General features: G+C 43.0%; 1 protein-coding gene across 1 annotated transcript in view; it reads left to right on the forward strand.

The window, feature by feature from the left end:
- Positions 1-18,935, forward strand: part of LOC126094731 (uncharacterized) — a 211,409-nt gene that overhangs the window by 184,905 nt on the left and 7,569 nt on the right. The window contains exons 3-5 of the mRNA XM_049909283.1: positions 1,142-1,277; positions 1,383-1,516; positions 7,447-7,681. Of these exons, the coding sequence (XP_049765240.1) occupies positions 1,142-1,277; positions 1,383-1,516; positions 7,447-7,681 (505 nt within the window). The remainder of the gene's footprint in view (positions 1-1,141; positions 1,278-1,382; positions 1,517-7,446; positions 7,682-18,935) is intronic.

Below are 18,935 nucleotides of genomic sequence, written 5' to 3' on the forward strand. Positions count from 1 at the left end.
AACACAGGGATTTTACAAAATTTTAGTTCAGTTATTAAAGATGATTTTTTTTCAATTGTAATAAAAATTGACAACATTTTTTTGCAATTTCTTTATTTATATATTCAAATATACAGTTTTTTGGAAAAAGGCTGTGTTAAATTATGCAGAAGGTACTGTGTAACATTTACTGAAAGTTTGAAACAAATATGTTTGGAAGATCCTTAGAAAACATGTAATTAGTATGAGAAAATAAAAGTTTTGGGAATCTACCGACAAAGATTGGATTAACTTTTTAGTGCATTCCAGGTCCATAGGATGGATTATCTTCATCCTCTGCAAACTCCTCCTCCAGCTTCCTCTTGTTCCTCCTCCTGTTTACTCTTGCTTGTATTTCTAGACTCTTTACAGCCCTGTCTGCAGCCCGAAGGCGTTCCTTGTCTAAAGCAAGCATCGCTCGTACCATGTTAGAACCTATCTTCATTCCCATATTTCTAAATACCTTTGGCTTTCCAACATTTCTCCTTTTCTTAAAAGCCTTCAGATGATTTCTAATAACTTTACTTTTACTCATTATTATACTTCAACAAAACAGAGACTCAAGAAACAGAATTAATTACGAATGTTTTCGAGATAACGACAGAGTAAATAAACATGAAACAATCGACAATCACACCAGCGATATATATTGAACCATCACAGGTTAGCCACAACACATATTTTATCTCATATCACTAAAATGTACCTGATGAACACGGACGTTAATAATACCATTATTTGACAGCAGTTTAACAGCGCCACAGTGGGTCACGCCCATGTAGAACACATTTAAAAAAAAATTTAAAAATAGTTGTAGTCTTCGGAATTGAATAAATTACATATCTATTAAAAGGTAATAGTCTGCAGATTCAGAAAACGCAAAAAAGTTAAAACTGAACTTTTCATGATTTTGAGCCTTTCCGGAGGCCCTTAAAGAAGTACACTGCGATGGTACACTTCAGGGTGCAGGTGCGACAGCAGAGAAGTTTCGGTCAGGTGTCCTCTCTAACCGCCTTATAAGTCAGAGGCAAACCTGCGAGCTACAGAAAGTCTGTGCAGAAAATAGTTCGCAGGTTAGCGGTTCCACGCCCACAAGGCTGAACTGTGTTTGATGTTCCCGCAGAACCAGCTGTCGGACGACAAGCAGGTGGTGCTGCGCAGCGTCAACCTCAAGTCGACGGGCGAGTACCGGTGTGAGGTGTCGGCCGAGGCGCCGTCGTTCGCGTCCGCACAGCAGGAGGCGCACATGGAGGTCGTCTGTAAGTACCGGAGGCGCTCTGCGCTGAGCCACCTTAACGCTGCTGAATTCCCTCGCGCGCTCGGCAACAGCAGTCAACAACTGTAGAATACTTGTGTCTCTCCAGCTCTTCCTAAAGACGGGCCGCACATCTTCGGAGAAGAACGTCTGTACCAAGTGGGTGACGAGATCAGCCTCAACTGCACGTCGGGCAGATCATACCCAGCGTCCGTAATCAAGTGGTTCATCAACGATAAAGAGGTGAGCACTGGAATTATACACTCACATCAGATTACTTTATTTTTTGGAGTCTGCAGTCTTCTGCCCTCTATTAATGCCTCTCTTGCGCCCACCTCTTCAATCCAGAGCAGCGCTTCCAAACTACGTCCTCAATTATTTGCTGGGTATATTCCAATCACTCTCTTCCCCTGCAGGTTTTACCCGCTACAGCTCCATCTTGCCCCATGGCATCCTCTGATGTCTTACCCGATAGCCGCGTCATGTCCTTCTTTGTGTCAGTGTTTTCCACACATCCCTTTCCCCGACGATTCTCTGGAGAATTTCCTCATTCCGTACATTATCAGTGCATTAATTTTGTGCAGCACTACATCTCAAATGCTTCGGCTTTTTTCTGTTCCCGTTTCCTCTCGGTCCAGGTTTCACTGCCACACAATGCTGCATTCTCAGAAATTTCTTCGTCAAATTAAGGCTTTAGTTTGACATTAGCCCCGTCATGTCCTTCTTTGTGTCAGTGTTTTCCACACATCCCTTTCCCCGACGATTCTCTGGAGAATTTCCTCATTCCGTACATTATCAGTGCATTAATTTTGTGGAGCACTGCATCTCAAATGCTTCGGCTCTTTTCTGTTCCCGTTTCCTCTCGGTCCAGGTTTCACTGCCACACACCGCTGCATTCTCAGAAATTTCTTCGTCAAATTAAGGCTTTAGTTTGACATTAGCCCCGTCATGTCCTTCTTTGTGTCAGTGTTTTCCACACATCCCTTTCCCCGACGATTCTCTGGAGAATTTCCTCATTCCGTACATTATCAGTGCATTAATTTTGTGGAGCACTGCATCTCAAATGCTTCGGCTCTTTTCTGTTCCCGTTTCCTCTCGGTCCAGGTTTCACTGCCACACACCGCTGCATTCTCAGAAATTTCTTCGTCAAATTAAGGCTTATGTTTGACATTAGACTTCTCTTGTCCGGGAATGCCCTTCTTGTCAGTGCTAGTCTACATATTATGTCCTCCTTATTCCGAGCGACATGAGTTATTTTGCTGCGTAGGTAGCAGCATTCCTTAACATCACCTGCTTCGCGATCTCTCGTCCTGGCGTGTTCTCGCTGTTCCCATTTCTGCTACTTCTCACTAATTTCGTCTTTCTTCGGTTTATTCTCAGTCCATATTCTGCACTCATTAGTCTGTTCATTCCATAGAGAAGATCCTGTAAATTATTCCTCACTCTCACTGAGGATAGCAACGTCACCAGCAAACATTATTGATGTCCTTACACCTTCAATTTTAATCCCACTCTTGAACTTTCCTTTTATTTTCATCGCCACTTTTTCGATGAACGGTAGTGGCGAAAGACTACATTCCTATCTCACACCCTTTTTATTTGGAGCACTTCGCTCTTGGCCTTCCATTATTATTATTCACTCTTGGTTGTTGTACATTATATTACCTGCCTTTCCCTATAGCTTACCTCTATTTGTCTTAGAAATTCGAACATTTTGCACCATCGAGCCCTTTTTCCATGTCTACAAAGCCTGCGAACATGTCTTGATTGCCGCCTGTGGTGGCCGAGCGGTTCTAGGAGCTACAGTCTCGAACCGCGCGACCGCTACGGTAGCAGGTTCGAATCCTGCCTCAGCATGGATGTGTGTGATGCCCTTAGGTTAGTTAGGTTTAAGTAGGTCTAAGTTCTAGGGGACTGATGACCTCAGAAGTTAAGTCCCGTAGTGCTCAGAGGCATTTTTAAACCATGTCTTGATTTGTCTTCAGTCTTTCTTCCACTATCAACCGCAACATCAAAACTGCGTCCGTCGTACATTTACCTTTCATAAGGACAAGCTGATCATCATCTAACAGGTCGTCAATTTCCTTTCCCATACTTCTGTGTGTAATTCTTGTCAGCTATTTGGATGCTTGAGATGTTAAGCTCATTGTGCGATAATTTTCGCACTTGTCTATTCTTGTAGTCTGCAGAATCGTATGGACGAAGTTTTACCGAAGGTCGTATGTTGTATCGCGAGACTCAAACATTCTTCCCATCAAAATGAATAGTCGTTTGGTTGCCACTTCAACCAATGATTTCTGAAATTCTGATGGAATGTTATCTGTCCATCTGCCTTCTTCGATCTTAAGTCTTCCAATGCTCTTTTACATTCTGATTGTAATACTCGATCTTCTATCTCTTCTCTACCCACTGCGGTTTCTTCTTCTGTCACAACATCAGACAACTCTTCCCCGCATATAGGCTTTCAGTGTATTCTTTTCACCTATGTGATCTCTCCTCTGCGTTCAGTAGTGGATTTTCCATTTCACTCTTAACCTTAGTACCATTGCTCTAACATTAGCCGAAGGTTGTTTTCGCTTTTCTATATGCTGAGTAGTCCTTCAGACAATCATTTCTTTTTCGTTTTTTTCACATTTTTCATACAGCAATTTCGTCTGAGATTTTCTACACTTCCTATTTACTTAATTGCTAAGTGACTTATTTTTCTGTATTCCTAAATATTCCTGAAAATTTTTGTACTTTTTTAGTATTTCTTCTGTTACCCATGATTTCCTATCAGTTACCTTCTTTGAACCTGTGTTTTTCCTTCCCACTTCTGTAATTGCCTTTTTTAGAAATGTCTATTCCTCTTCAACTGAAATGTCTACTGAGGTATTAGTTATTGCAATATCTATAACCTTAAATAGCTTCAGGCGCATCTCTTCATCCCTTGGCCCTTCCGTATCCCACTTCTTTGGGATCTGATTCTTCCTGATTAATCTCTTAAACATCATGCTACTCTTCATCAGTAAAATGGTTGAAATGGCTCTGAGCACTATGGGACTCAACTGCTGTGGTCATAAGTCCCCTAGAACTTAGAACTACTTAAACCTAACTAACCTAAGGACATCACACACATCCATGCCCGAGGCAGGATTCGAACCTGCGACCGTAGTGGTCGTGCGATTCCAGACTGTAGCGCCTTTAACCGCTCAGCCACTCTGGCCGGCCTTCATCAGTACAAAATTGTGATTTCAGTCTATAAGTGATCATGGCTCCTGGGTCCGCCTTACAAACCAGTACGTAACCTAACTGCAATCTTTCCTTTCAGAAGACCAAGGATTTCCCAAGTACATGCTCTCTTCTTGTGATTCTTGAAGAGAGTACTCGCTGTTACTAGCTGAAATTTATTACAAAACTCAATTCGTCTATCTCCTCTCTCACTCTTACTGTCAAGCCATATTCTCCCGTAACCCTTTCGTGTACCCCTTCCCCGACAACAACATTACAATCCAATTTACGTAGTGAATTAAGTCTTGTGTGTCCTCATATAACTTCTCTGTCTCTTTGTCTTCGGCTTTTGTCGTCGACATGTATACCTGAACAATGGTTGTGGCTGTTCTTATGCTGTCGATTCTGATGAGAACAAACGTATCACTTAATTGTTCACGGTAAAGCAGTTTCTGCCCTATCTTCCTATTCACAACGAACTCTGTTCCAGTTTTAACATTTACTACGGTGTTGACATTACCCTATACTCATCTGGCCAGGTACCCTTGTCGTCTTTCCATTCCACATCACTGACTTCCGCTGTACCGGGACAATGTTGACTCGAATGCAGACTTCAACATTCATCAGTGATAAGTTACATTGGGAGTATGGCCATCTAAACTTTGTACAGAAACGAGACAGTAGCCATAAGATTACATGGACATGAAATAGAGGCAATAAGGGAGTCAGATAGACTAGGCTGTCTATCGATCAAGCTGTAAAGAACACTAGGGAAAATTAAGGAAGAGGTAGAATAAAAATTATATAGATTTACCGATTACATTATCATTCTGTGATAGACGGGAAACAATTTGGTAGATCAGTTGAACAGAAATAATCACATACTGTAAACAGGAAATCCGATGAACATAAATTAAATTAAACAAGTGTAATAGAGTAATGCAGTGTAGTCGATATAAATCAGAAAATGCTGAGGATATTGGAGTATAAAATTAGAGAGTAAGGTAGTACGAAAAGCTTGCTTTTTGGGCAACAAAGTGATTGAGGATGGTCAACGTAAAAACGATATAAGCGAGATCAGCGTTTCTGAAAAAGGAGAAATTTGTTAACTTCGTATACAAATTTAAGTCCACGGAAACCTTTTAGTTAGGTATTTGTCAGACGTGTAACCTTGTACAGAAATGAAACGTAGACTTCAGACAGGATGAGAATAGAGATTATTGAAGTATGGTGTTGCGAAATAATTATGAAGCTCAGATAGACAGAACAAATAAGTAATGAAGAAAGGAGGGAATGAAAGAAGATTAGGATCCGATACCCCAACGTCAAAGCATTAGGGACAGAGCACAATCTCGGAATGTTTCAGGAATGCGGAAGGAAATCGACGGTGCTGCTTTCAAGGGAATAAAGCCGGCTTTTTCCTGGAGTGATCTAGAGAAATCACGGAAACCCTAAATCTGTATTCCATACTGGGATTTGAACCGTCGTTCTTCCGAATGTGAGTTAATACGGCGGTAGAGGAAAATTGGGTGGGCCTATTCCATTCGGAACCAGATTTATCTTCTGTAGCAACAAATTTCGTAACGTTTTATTCTCTGCTTGTCTACACCGTTTATCGTCTACGAATCATGACCGTACAAGACTACAATCTAACAAATATTTTCAGAAAATACTTGCTAATACTTATTTTTATTTCATGTATTAACATAATTCAATTTTTTCGGAAAGAAGTTTTTACTAGAAATCAAAAATTTATACCTCTTCTACTGCTGCCATTATGACTTATTTTGCTGCCCAAATAAGAAAAAATGTGTTCTACCTTTAATTCCTCAGTTTCTATTGTAATTGCTCCATTATCAATGCCGTTAATGCGACTACACTCTGTTATCCTTACTTTAGTTTTGATGCTAATTTTACACTACTCCTTCCGTTCAACTGATTTTTCAGGCCCTTAGACTTCACTAGAATTACAACATCCTCAGTGTCTACCTCAGTGTTTCCATTCCTTCTTTCTGAGCTCTTAATTCTCGTTCCAAATATCTTCCTAGTATCCCATACTGCTTGGTCCAAACTAAAGACTGAATATCATGGCGTAAGAACTATCGTAATCATCCAGAACGAGATTTTCTCTCTGCAGCGGAGTGTGCGCTGATATGAAACTTCCTGGCAGATTAAAACTGTGTGCCGGACAGAGACTCGAACTCGGGACCTTTGCGGGCAAGAGCACTTACCAGGAAGTTTCATATCATAATCATCATGATCATCTCCTTCTAAGGGTTTAGTGTTGCAGTTACCTGTTCCAGCCTATGTCATCCCTCAGCCCCTTACAAGGTCTACCCCGTTCACTCTTTCCAGTCGAGCAACAATTCATTTTCTTTTTGGCAATCTATTTTGTACCATTCTATCATCTATCTACTTCATTCTACTCAGTTCTGTCGCCGGCCGAAGTGGCCGTGCGGTTAAAAGGCGCTGCAGTCTGGAACCGCAAGACCGCTACGGTCGCAGGTTAGAATCCTGCCTCGGGCATGGATGTTTGTGATGTCCTTAGGTTAGTTAGGTTTAACTAGTTCTAAGTTCTAGGGGACTAATGACCTCAGCAGCTGAGTCCCATAGTGCTCAGAGCCCTTTGAACCATTTGAACCAGTTCTGTCTTGAATTTAAGTGATAATATTTGGTAATCTGATCTTATTGTTTCATTCCTTATTTTGCCCATTTTAGTATAACCCCTTATACCTCTCATGAACTTCATCTCTGCCACCGGTGAACGTGATTTTTTTTGGTAGTACCTGTTGTTTGGAACAGCCCACTCGTACAATAATAGATATAGCTATAACTTTGTAGAATTTAATTTGCGTTTCTTTCTTCCATTTCTTCCCAAACTTCAAACAGTTACCCGGTCATGCAGAGCGATTTGGTTGCAATGATGATGGGAATTGCATGATCGGAATGGCGTGTTGTGGCAGGTGCCGGGGGACGACCCGCGACTGGAGGCGCACCCGCCGCAGCGCCACGCGCACGGTCTGGTGTCTTCGTCGCTTGGACTGCGGTTCGCGGTGTCGGGGGCGCACTTCGTGTCGGGCTCCATGAAGCTGCGCTGCGTGGCGGAGGTGGCTCCGGTGCTGTGGCAGGGCGACAGCGAGAGCGTCGTGCAGAGGGTCACACCGCCCCCCAACACAGTGCGAGAGGCGCTCTTCCTCGGTAAGCTCACGTCTGCTCACAATGAAATACGAGGCAGGAAAGTTTTAGTGTTCCACCTTATATTTTTCTTTCTGCTTTACTTCTACGCGTTCTACCTCATGATTATTTGTGACGGTTGTTGATGTTCCTGTCTTCAGTGGAGAGGAGAGGAATGAAGAGAAAAGGAATGGAAAGGAGAGGAATGGAGAAAAGAGGAGTGGGGATGATATCAGTTCAGATGAGATGACAGACACGATATCAAAAAGGAGATGATAAGGAGATGCTATAGGAGATGAGAGGGGATATCATATAGATGAGAAAAGGAAATGATATAAGATAGAGAGGTATGGTACATGAGATTAAATGTGAGACACCAGACGAGATATGGTCAGAGAGGAGTTGAGAGGAGTGAGATCAGATGAGACAGCACATGAGATGAGATATGAGACATGATATAGGAAATGAGAGAGGAGTTGAGAGAAGAAAGATGAGATGATACACGAGATGTAGGAGATGAGATAGGGGAGGAGACAGATGACAGGAGATAGAGGAGATGAGAGATGAACAGATGAGATGAGGAGATAGGAGAGGAAGTGGGAGATGAGGACATAAGAAGACAGATGAGATGGGAGATAGGAGAGATGGTGGGAGTGCAAGTGGAGACAGGAGAGAATGGAACATGATCCAAGTCTGTTCTTCGCAATTAATAAAATGTTCTTGGGATTCCAGCAGTCTCAAATAGGTAAAATTCCAGGAAATATCAACCAAATGCTATGAGCACTGACAGGTGGAACGATTGATAATGGGGCGCTGTTATGCTCTCTTGTCTATTCCATCATTATTAACAACGAAAACTGAAACATGTGCGGTATATGGCAGCAGAAGAAGCAAGAACATAGTAAAGAAAGATATGCAGTACAAGTCGTTTGCGATACTAGGTAATTGCGCATGACTGATAACCAATCGTCAACGATTTCGGAATGAAATATTACCGAAGTCAGTATAGAAATCGTTGAAATTTGAGCATTCCTGTATTGAGTCCCTATCTGACTGGACGCAAATTTGACGAAAACGCTCATGGACTTGTGTGCTCGTATCAGCAACGTTTCTCAGTGGGTCAGATATTCTTCCTAAGGCAGGAGAAAAGCGTTCGTCACCTTTATAACGAATCCTTATTACTAACGTCTAAAATGGTCAACCCGTCACCTGGACGCAATTAGAGCTGCCTACTTAACAGCTTTCTGTGGCAGCCATGTTACATATAAACTATTTATCGAATTCAAAAAGTGAAACTGCTGTCTTAATTTACTCACTAAAATGTATAACCTTTCTTTAAAAGTTTAACATAGTAATTGAAGTATTGAAGTCAGGAACTGTGTACACATATGGAAGCAGCGTAACTCACGGCACACAAGTTCCCCAGAGCATGTTCATCCAATATTACTGGCGATTTCCAACAAACTTTACATGTAATTCCAAACTATTTCGAAACCTTCTTCCCTGGCAACTGCCACAAAATAATGAAAGGAAATAACTTTATCGCTAAGTGCGTTTATTCTGTTCATGCTGTAAAATTTTAGCAGCAGGCATAACATTTTGATTTCTTACTTCTTCATTACTAAATCTGTTCGTATTTAACAGACAGAACGTGGTCTCGCTGTAGCGTTCTCGCTTCCCGAGCACGGGGTCCTGGATTCGATTCCCGGCAGGGTCAGGGATTTTCACCTGCTCAGAGATGACTGGATGTGTTGAGTCGTCTTCATCATCATACATCGGAGGAAAGCAACAGCAAACCACCTCAATAAGGATCTTGCCTAGTACGGCGGTGCATCGTTCCCCTATGCTCTGTGAAGTAGCATGGGACTGCACTTCCATTTTTTTCCACATTTACGACTGAATATACCTGTAAAATTATATCATTGTAAAACGCGTAGTTTAGGATACATGACTTATACGCAGAGGATTCTTTGAAGAACCAGATTTAGGGGATTACTCGTATATAATTGTACTACAACGAACAACCTTACGCGTGTCCTTCATAATCTAGTAATTTCAGAATGAGGCCATAACTCAACATTGTATCACCACTGGATATTCCATGATTAGCTGCAAAAGATTATGTTTGACAAACGCAATTCAGGATTCAGTTTTTAAAGATTCTGTGGATATGTACTGGATGGAAGGTCGTAAGGGCTGCGAAATTCTACTGGATTACTCGAGCAATGTTTACTTCTTTTTGTTTCGCCCTGAAAGACGCCTTGAAATACGACCAACGGCAACGTTTTTGATTAACTTGGCCATGGAGCCTTATCTCCGAGAGCGCGTAAATCAATTGAGGGCAATAATAACTTCCACGCGCCTCACGACCACTTCGCAGTTACACAAGGGGCCTCTTGAAGATCTACAGCACGCGCCAATGAGTCAGTTGCCAGTACAAGCAGAGCAACTCGCTCTAGTAAACACTAACGATAGAACGCACATGATGATGTATGCTTGGTTTCTAGGTTCAATATCTTGGTATATTGTAGACATCTGGGTGAAGTTAATGAACATAATGGAATATTCACTCCCCTGAATATCTTCAAGGTATACAAGTAATTTAATTTTGACTTAATCTTTGTTCCCCCACGATAACAGAACGTAGGAACCTTCCCACCACCACATCATACGTTAACAGGAAATCGAAATTCCAAATTTTTCCCACCTCAGTTGCACTACGAGTATTGATTGTCAGCATTATATATATATGCAATCCATAAGCGCACAGACACTGCAACAATCATCTACTATATATATATATATATATATATATATATATATATATATATATATATATAACAGGGTGAGTCACCTAACGTTACCGCTGGATATATTTCGTAAACCACATCAAATACTGACGAATCGATTCCACAGACCGAACGTGAGGAGAGGGGCTAGTGTAATTGTTTAATACAAACCATACAAAAATGCACGGAAGTATGTTTTTTACGTTTTTTAAAATGGAACCACGTTAGTTTTGTTAGCACATCTGTACATATAAACAGATACGTAATCTGTGCCGTTTGTTGCATTGTAAAATGTTAATTACATCCGGAGATATTGTAACCTAAAGTTGACGCTTGAAACCTCCGACATTCAGTTGCGTGTTGTAACAAACACGGGCCACGGTCGGCGAGCAGCATCTGCAGGGACATGTTTACGATGACGACCGTGTTTACGAGTGTGGCTGTAGTGCACTGTTGTAGTTTGGTCTAGCTGTCGCAGGGTCCGCATGTAGCGCTTGCTGCTATTGTTATTCTGCATTCGTCTCCGCACGCAGACCAACTGTAGTACACCGTGTTACCAGACGTCTGTGATAGTGTAGTGTTGTAGGAACTGTGACCATGGTGTATTCGAACTCTGAAAAGGCGGAGATGATACTCATCTACAGCGAGTGTCGACAAAATGCAGCTGAAGCCTGCAGGGTGTATGCAGAACGGTACCCGGACAGAGAGCATCCAACGTGCCGCACATAGCAAAACATCTACCGCCAACTGTATGCAACAGGTATGGTCGTAGCACGCAAACGGGTCCGTAACAGGCCCATCACAGGAGAAGCGGGTGCAGTTGGTGTGTTAGCTGCTGCTGCCATGAACCCACACATGAGTACACGGGACATTGCGAGAGCCGGTGGACTGAGTCAAAGTAGTGTCATGCGCATACTGCATCGTCACTGCTTTCACACGTTTCATGTGTCGCTACATCAGCAATTGCATGGTGATGACTTTAATCATCGATTGCAATTCTGTCAATGGGCATTAGCATTGCAGTTCTACCTGTTTACCGATGAAGCGGGTTTCACAAACCACGGGGCACTGAATCTACGGAACATGCATTACTGGTCCGTGGACAATCCTCGCTGGCTCAGACAGGTAGAGCGACAGCGACCGTGGACTGTAAATGTATGGTGCGGAATCATTGGCGACCACCTCATTGGTCCTCACTTCATTGCAGGGGCCCAAACAGCTGCAACATAGCCGGCCGCGGTGGTCTAGCGGTTCTGGCGCTGCAGTCCAGAACCGCGGGACTGCTACGGTCGCAGGTTCGAATCCTGCCTCGGGCATGGGTGTGTGTGGTGTCCTTAGGTTAGTTAGGTTTAAGTAGTTCTAAGTTCTAGGGGACTTATGACCTAAGATGTTGAGTCTCATAGTGCTCAGAGCCATTTGAACCATATTTGAAGCTGCAACATACCTCGCGTTTCTACAGAATGATCTGCCAGAGTTGCTCGAAAATGTCCCATTGGAAACGCGTCGACGTATGTGGCATCAGCATGATGGTGCACCTGCACATTCCGCAATTAACACTAGGCTGACCCTTGACTGGATGTTCGACGGGCGTTTCATAGGACGTGGAGGACGCTAAAATTGGCCAGCCCGTTCTCCTGATCTTACACCTCTGGACTCCTTTCTGTGGGGTACGTTAAAGGAGAATGTGTACCGTGATGTGCCTACAATCCCCGAGGATAGGAAACAACGTATTGTGGCAGCCTGCGGCGACATTACACCAGATGTACTGCGGCGTGTACGACATTCATTACGCCAGAGATTGCAATTGTGTGCAGCAAATGATGGCCACCACATTGAACATCTATTGGCCTGACATGTCGGGACACACTCTATTCAATTCCGTAATTGAAAACGGAAACCACGTGTGCACGTGTACCTCACCCCTCATGGTAATTTACATGTGCGTCAGTGAAAAAGACCAATAAAAAGATGTTAGCATGTAGACGTAATGTGCTGTTCCAGTCTCTTCTGTACCTAAGGTCCATCACCGTTCCCTTTAGATCCCTACGTAATTCGGTGCTCTCCGATACACACGATCGAACAGCGGAGGAGTGGTACTCAAGCGTCAACTTTAGGTTGCAATATCTCCGGATGTAATTAACATTTTACAATGCAACAGATGGCACTGATTACGTATTTGTTTTTACGTTCAGATGTGTTAACAAAACTAACGGGGTTCCATTTAAAAAAACGTAGGTTTGTGTTAAAAAACATACCTCCGTGCATTTTGTTTATGGTTTGTGTTAACCAATTACTCTAGCCCCTCTCCTCACGTTCGGTCTGTGGAATCGATTCGTCAGTATTTGATGTGGTTTACGAAATATATCCAGCGGTAGTGTTAGGTGACACACCCTGTATATATATATATATATATATGGTGTTTCAAAAATGACCGGTATATTGGAAACGGCAATAAAAACTAAACGAGCAGCGATAGAAATACACCGTTTGTTGCAATGTGCTTGGGACAACAGTACATTTTCAGGCGGACAAACTTTCGAAATTACAGTAGTTACAATTTTCAACAACAGATGGCGCTGCAAGTGATGTGAAAGGTATAGAAGACAACGCAGTCTGTGGGTGCGCCATTCTGTACGTCGTCTTTCTGCTGTAAGCGTGTGCTGTTCACAACGTGCAAGTGTGCTGTAGACAACATGGTTTATTCCTTAGAACAGAGGAATTTTCTGGTGTTGGAATTCCACCGCCTAGAACACAGTGTTGTTGCAACAAGACGAAGTTTTCAACGGAGGTTTAATGTAACCAAAGGACCGAAAAGCGATACAATAAAGGATCTGTTTGAAAAATTTCAACGGACTGGGAACGTGACGGATGAACGTGCTGGAAAGGTAGGGTGACCGCGTACGGCAGCCACAGAGGGCAACGCGCAGCTAGTGCAGCCAGTGATCCAACAGCGGCCTCGGGTTTCCGTTCGCCGTGTTGCAGCTGCGGTCCAAATGACGCCAACGTCCACGTATCGTCTCATGCGCCAGAGTTTACACCTCTATCCATACAAAATTCAAACGCGGCAAACCCTCAGCGCCGCTACCATTGCTGCACGAGAGACATTCGCTAACGATATAGTGCACAGGATTGATGACGGCGATATGCATGTGGGCAGCATTTGGTTTACTGAAGAAGCTTATTTTTACCTGGACGGCTTCGTCAATAAACAGAACTGGCGCATATGGGGAACCGAAAAGCCCCATGTTGCAGTCCCATCGTCCCTGCACCCTCAAAAAGTACTGGTCTCGGCCGCCATTTCTTCCAAAGGAATCATTGGCCCATTTTTCAGATCCGAAACGATTACTGCATCACGCTATCTGGACATTCTTCGTGAATTTGTGGCGATACAAACTGCCTTAGACAACACTGGGAACACCTCGTGGTTTATGCAAGATGGTGCCCGGCCACATCGTACGGCCGACGTCTTTAATTTCCTGAATGAATATTTCGATGATCGTGTGATTGCTTTGGGCTATCCGAAACATACAGGAGGCGGCGTGGATTGGCTTCCCTATTCGCCAGTCATGAACCCCTGTGACTTCTTTCTGTGGGGACACTTGAAAGACCAGGTGTACCGCCAGAATCCAGAAACAATTGAACAGCTGAAGCAGTACATCTCATCTGCATGTGAAGCCATTCCGCCAGAAACGTTGTCAAAGGTTTCGGGTAATTTCATTCAGAGACTACGCCATATTATTGCTATGCATGGTGGATATGTGGAAAATATCGTACTATAGAGTTTCCCATGAACCATGGACCTTGCCGTTGGTGGGGAGGCTTGCGTGCCTCAGCGATACAGATGGCCGTACCGTAGGTGCAACCACAACGGAGGGGTATCTGTTGAGAGACCAGACAAACATGTGGTTCCTGAAGAGGGGCAGCAGCCTTTTCAGTAGTTGCAGGGGCAACAGTCTGGATGATTGACTGATCTGGCCTTGTAACATTAACCAAAACGGCCTTGCTGTGCTGGTACTGCGAACGGCTGAAAGCAAGGGGAAACTATAGCCGTAATTTTTCCCGAGGACATGCAGCTCTACTGTATGATTAAATGATGATGGCGTCCTCTTGGGTAAAATATTCCGGAGGTAAACTAGTCCCCCATTCGGATCTCCGGGCGGGGACTACTCAGGAGGACGTCGTTATCAGGAGAAAGAAAACTGGCGTTCTACGGATCGGAGCGTGGAATGTCAGATCCCTTAATCGGGCAGGTAGGTTAGAAAATTTAAAAAGGGAGATGGATAGGTTAAAGTTAGATATAGTGGGACTTAGTGAAGTTCGGTGGCAGGAGGAACAAGACTTTTGGTCAGGTGATTACAGGGTTATAAATACAAAATCAAATAGGGGTAATGCAGGAGTAGGTTTAATAATGAATAAAAAAATAGGAGTGCGGGTAAGCTACTACAAACAGCATAGTGAACGCATTATTGTTGCCAAGATAGACACAAAGCCCATGCCTACTACAGTAGTACAAGTTTATATGCCAACTAGCTCTGCAGATGATGAAGAAATAGATGAAATGTATGACGAGATAAAAGAAATTATTCAGGTAGTGAAGGGAGACGAAAATTTAATAGTCATGGGTGACTGGAATTCGTCAGTAGGAAAAGGGAGAGAAGGAAACATAGTAGGTGAATATGGATTGGGGGGAAGGAATGAAAGAGGAAGCCGCCTTGTAGAATTTTGCACAGAGCATAGCTTAATCATAGCTAACACTTGGTTCAAGAATCATGAAAGGAGGCTGTATACATGGAAGAAGCCTGGAGATACTGACAGGTTTCAGATAGATTATATAATGGTAAGACAGAGATTTAGGAACCAGGTTTTAAATTGTAAGACATTTCCTGGGGCAGATGTAGATTCTGACCACAATCTATTGGTTATGAACTGCAGATTGAAATTGAAGAAACTGCAAAAAGGTGGGAATTTAAGGAGATGGGACCTGGATAAACTGAAAGAACCAGAGGTTGTAGAAAGTTTCAGGGAGAGCATTAGGGAACAATTGACAGGAATGGGGGAAAGAAATACAGTAGAAGAAGAATGGGTAACTCTGAGGGATGAAGTAGTGAAGGCAGCAGAGGATCAAGTAGGTAAAAAGACGCGGGCTAATAGAAATCCTTGGGTAACAGAAGAAATATTGAATTTAATTGATGAAAGGAGAAAATATAAAAATGCAGTAAATGAAGCAGGCGAAAAGGAATACAAACGTCTCAAAAATGAAATCGACAGGAAGTGCAAAATGGCTAAGCAGGGATGGCTAGAGGACAAATGTAAGGATGTAGAGGCTTATCTCACTAGGGGTAAGATAGATACTGCCTACAGGAAAATTAAAGAGACCTTTGGAGAGAAGAGAACCACTTGTATGAATATCAAGAGCTCAGATAGCAACCCAGTTCTAAGCAAAGATGGGAAAGCAGAAAGGTGGAAGGAGTATATAGAGGGTTTATACAAGGGCGATGTACTTGAGGACAATATTATGGAAATGGAAGAGGATGTAGATGAAGATGAAATGGGAGACAAGATACTGCGTGAAGAGTTTGACAGAGCACTGAAAGACCTGAGTCAAAACAAGGCCCCGGGAGTAGACAACATTCCATTAGAACTACTGATGGCCTCGGGAGAGCCAGTCATGACAAAACTCTACCATCTGGTGAGAACGATGTATGAGACAGGCGAAATACCCTCAGACTTCAAGAAGAATATAATAATTCCAATCCCAAAGAAAGCAGGTGTTGACAGATGTGAAAATTACCGAACAATCAGTTTAATATGTCACAGCTGCAAAATACTAACGCGAATTCTTTACAGACGAATGGAAAAACTGGTAGAAGCCGACCTCGGGGAAGATCAGTTTGGATTCCGTAGAAATGTTGGAACACGTGAGGCAATACTGACCTTACGACTTATCTTGGAAGAAAGATTAAGAAAAGGCAAACCTACGTTTCTAGCATTTGTAGACTTAGAGAAAGCTTTTGACAATGTTGACTGGAATACTCTCTTTCAAATTCTGAAGGTGGCAGGGGTAAAATACAGGGAGCGAAAGGCTATTTACAATTTGTACAGAAACCAGATGGCAGTTATAAGAGTCGAGGGGCATGAAAGGGAAGCAGTGGTTGGGAAAGGAGTGAGACAGGGTTGTAGCCTCTCCCCGATGTTATTCAATCTGTATATTGAGCAAGCAATAAAGGAAACAAAAGAAAAATTCGGAGTAGGTATTAAAATTCATGGAGAAGAAGTAAAAACTTTGAGGTTCGCCGATGACATTGTAATTCTGTCAGAGACAGCAAAGGACTTGGAAGAGCAGTTGAACGGAATGGACAGTGTCTTGAAAGGAGGATATAAGATGAACATCAACAAAAGCAAAACGAGGATAATGGAATGTAGTCAAATTAAGTCAGGTGATGCTGAGGGAATTAGATTAGGAAATGAGACACTTAAAGTAGTAAAGGAGTTTTGCTATTTAGGGAGTAAAATAACCGATGATGGTCGAAGTAGAGAGGATATAAAATGTAGACTGGCAATGGCAAGGAAAGCGTTTCTCAAGAAGAGAAATTTGTTAACATCGAATATAGATTTAGGTGTCAGGAAGTCGTTTCTGACAGTATTTGTATGGAGTGTAGCCATGTATGGAAGTGAGACATGGACGATAACTAGTTTGGACAAGAAGAGAATAGAAGCTTTCGAAATGTGGTGCTACAGAAGAATGCTGAAGATAAGGTGGGTAGATCACGTAACTAATGAGGAGGTATTGAATAGGATTGGGGAGAAGAGAAGTTTGTGGCACAACTTGACTAGAAGAAGGGATCGGTTGGTAGGACATGTTCTGAGGCATCGAGGGATCACAATTTTAGCATTGGAGGGCAGCGTGGAGGGTAAAAATCGTAGAGGGAGACCAAGAGATCAATACACTAAGCAGATTCAGAAGGATGTAGGTTGCAGTAGGTACTGGGAGATGAAGAAGCTTGCACAGGATAGAGTAGCATGGAGAGCTGCATCAAACCAGTCTCAGGACTGAAGACCACAACAACAACAGAGTTTCCCAGACCGCAGCGTCATCTGTTGTTGAAAATTGTAACTACTGTAATTTCGAAAGTTTGTCTGCCTAAAAATGTAATGTTGTCCCAAGCATATTGCAACAAACGGTGTATTTCTATCGCTGCTCGTTTAGTTTTTATTGCCGTTTCAAATATACCGGTCATTTTTGAAACACCCTATATATATATATATATATATATATATATTGGCCACGACATCTTGGTAGATGATTGTTGCATTGTCTGTGTGTTTATGGATTGCATTTTTTCATATATGACTTTTTAAGCCAATGGCAGCACGGCATCTCTTGCCGTAATTGTCACAAGTGTATCTGACTGCTGAGGCAGGAGCAGTGGTAGCATTGCAAAGCTTTTTCTGCCTTAATCTGTCTAACGAGCCTTCATCATGCTTCGACGTTCTAAATGATATATCGTCCTCTTGGGTAAAACATTCCGGAGGTAAAATAGTCCCCCATTCGTATCTCCGGTGGGGAACCACTCAAGAGGATGTCGTTATCAGGAGAAAAAAAAATGGCGTTCTACGGGTCGGAGCGTGGAACGTCAGATCCCTTAGTCGGGCAGGTTGGTTAGAAAATTTAAAAGGGGAAATGGATAGGTTGAAGTTAGATATAGTGGGAATTAGTGAAGTTCGGTGCAGGAGGAAGAAGACTTTTGGTCAGGTGCATACAGGGTTATAAATACAAAAGGGTGCCGTGGATGACCACCAAAGGGCTCCTGCTATGAGAGAAATGGCAACCCAGACTATCAATACTCGTTGTCGTGCCTTACGGTGAGCGAAAGTCACGCTGGTATCCCACCACTGTCGGGGCGTCTCCAGATCAAATGTCATTGGATGTACTAGAATAAAGGCAATAAATGATAAACGCTTCCCTTTCTTCATTTTTTGGGTGGCTTCATCAAGAAAAAGTGTCAACTTAGCTCTCACCCAGGACTGAAACGCGAAAAAGGCTAACAGTCTTCATCAAACCAGCCAAACGCCTGTAGGAAACTAGGATGTCCTCTGAACCTGGCGAGAGGCATAATTTGTACTTACATGAGGCAGTGTGCCAAATCGCTGCCAGCAGAACCTCCCTCACATCTTGACAAGCAAACAGACTCGGCACCGACCTTGTTTCCCGACCTGCCAGCCGTTTCCCTGAGAGGCTCCACAACCTGTCTAACGTTGGTGCCCGTAATTACCAACTATCCCATTGTCTTGGCTCAGACCTTTAAGGTCGACAGGACCCAGTCGTAGTGGACAAGGCGCCCCTTCTGGCTGAGATGTACTTGCAGCCGTTGGCAATACTTCAAACTAGCTTTTGAGGCGTTAAGGTACAGCCTTGAGGGGACAGCCACTTTCGCCTACCACCCAGACACTCACAACCGCGCCACTGTTCGCAATTCAAAGCCAGAGCG

This window comes from Schistocerca cancellata, chromosome 1, assembly GCF_023864275.1.
Source record: "Schistocerca cancellata isolate TAMUIC-IGC-003103 chromosome 1, iqSchCanc2.1, whole genome shotgun sequence".
NCBI classification, from domain to species: Eukaryota; Metazoa; Arthropoda; class Insecta; order Orthoptera; family Acrididae; genus Schistocerca; species Schistocerca cancellata.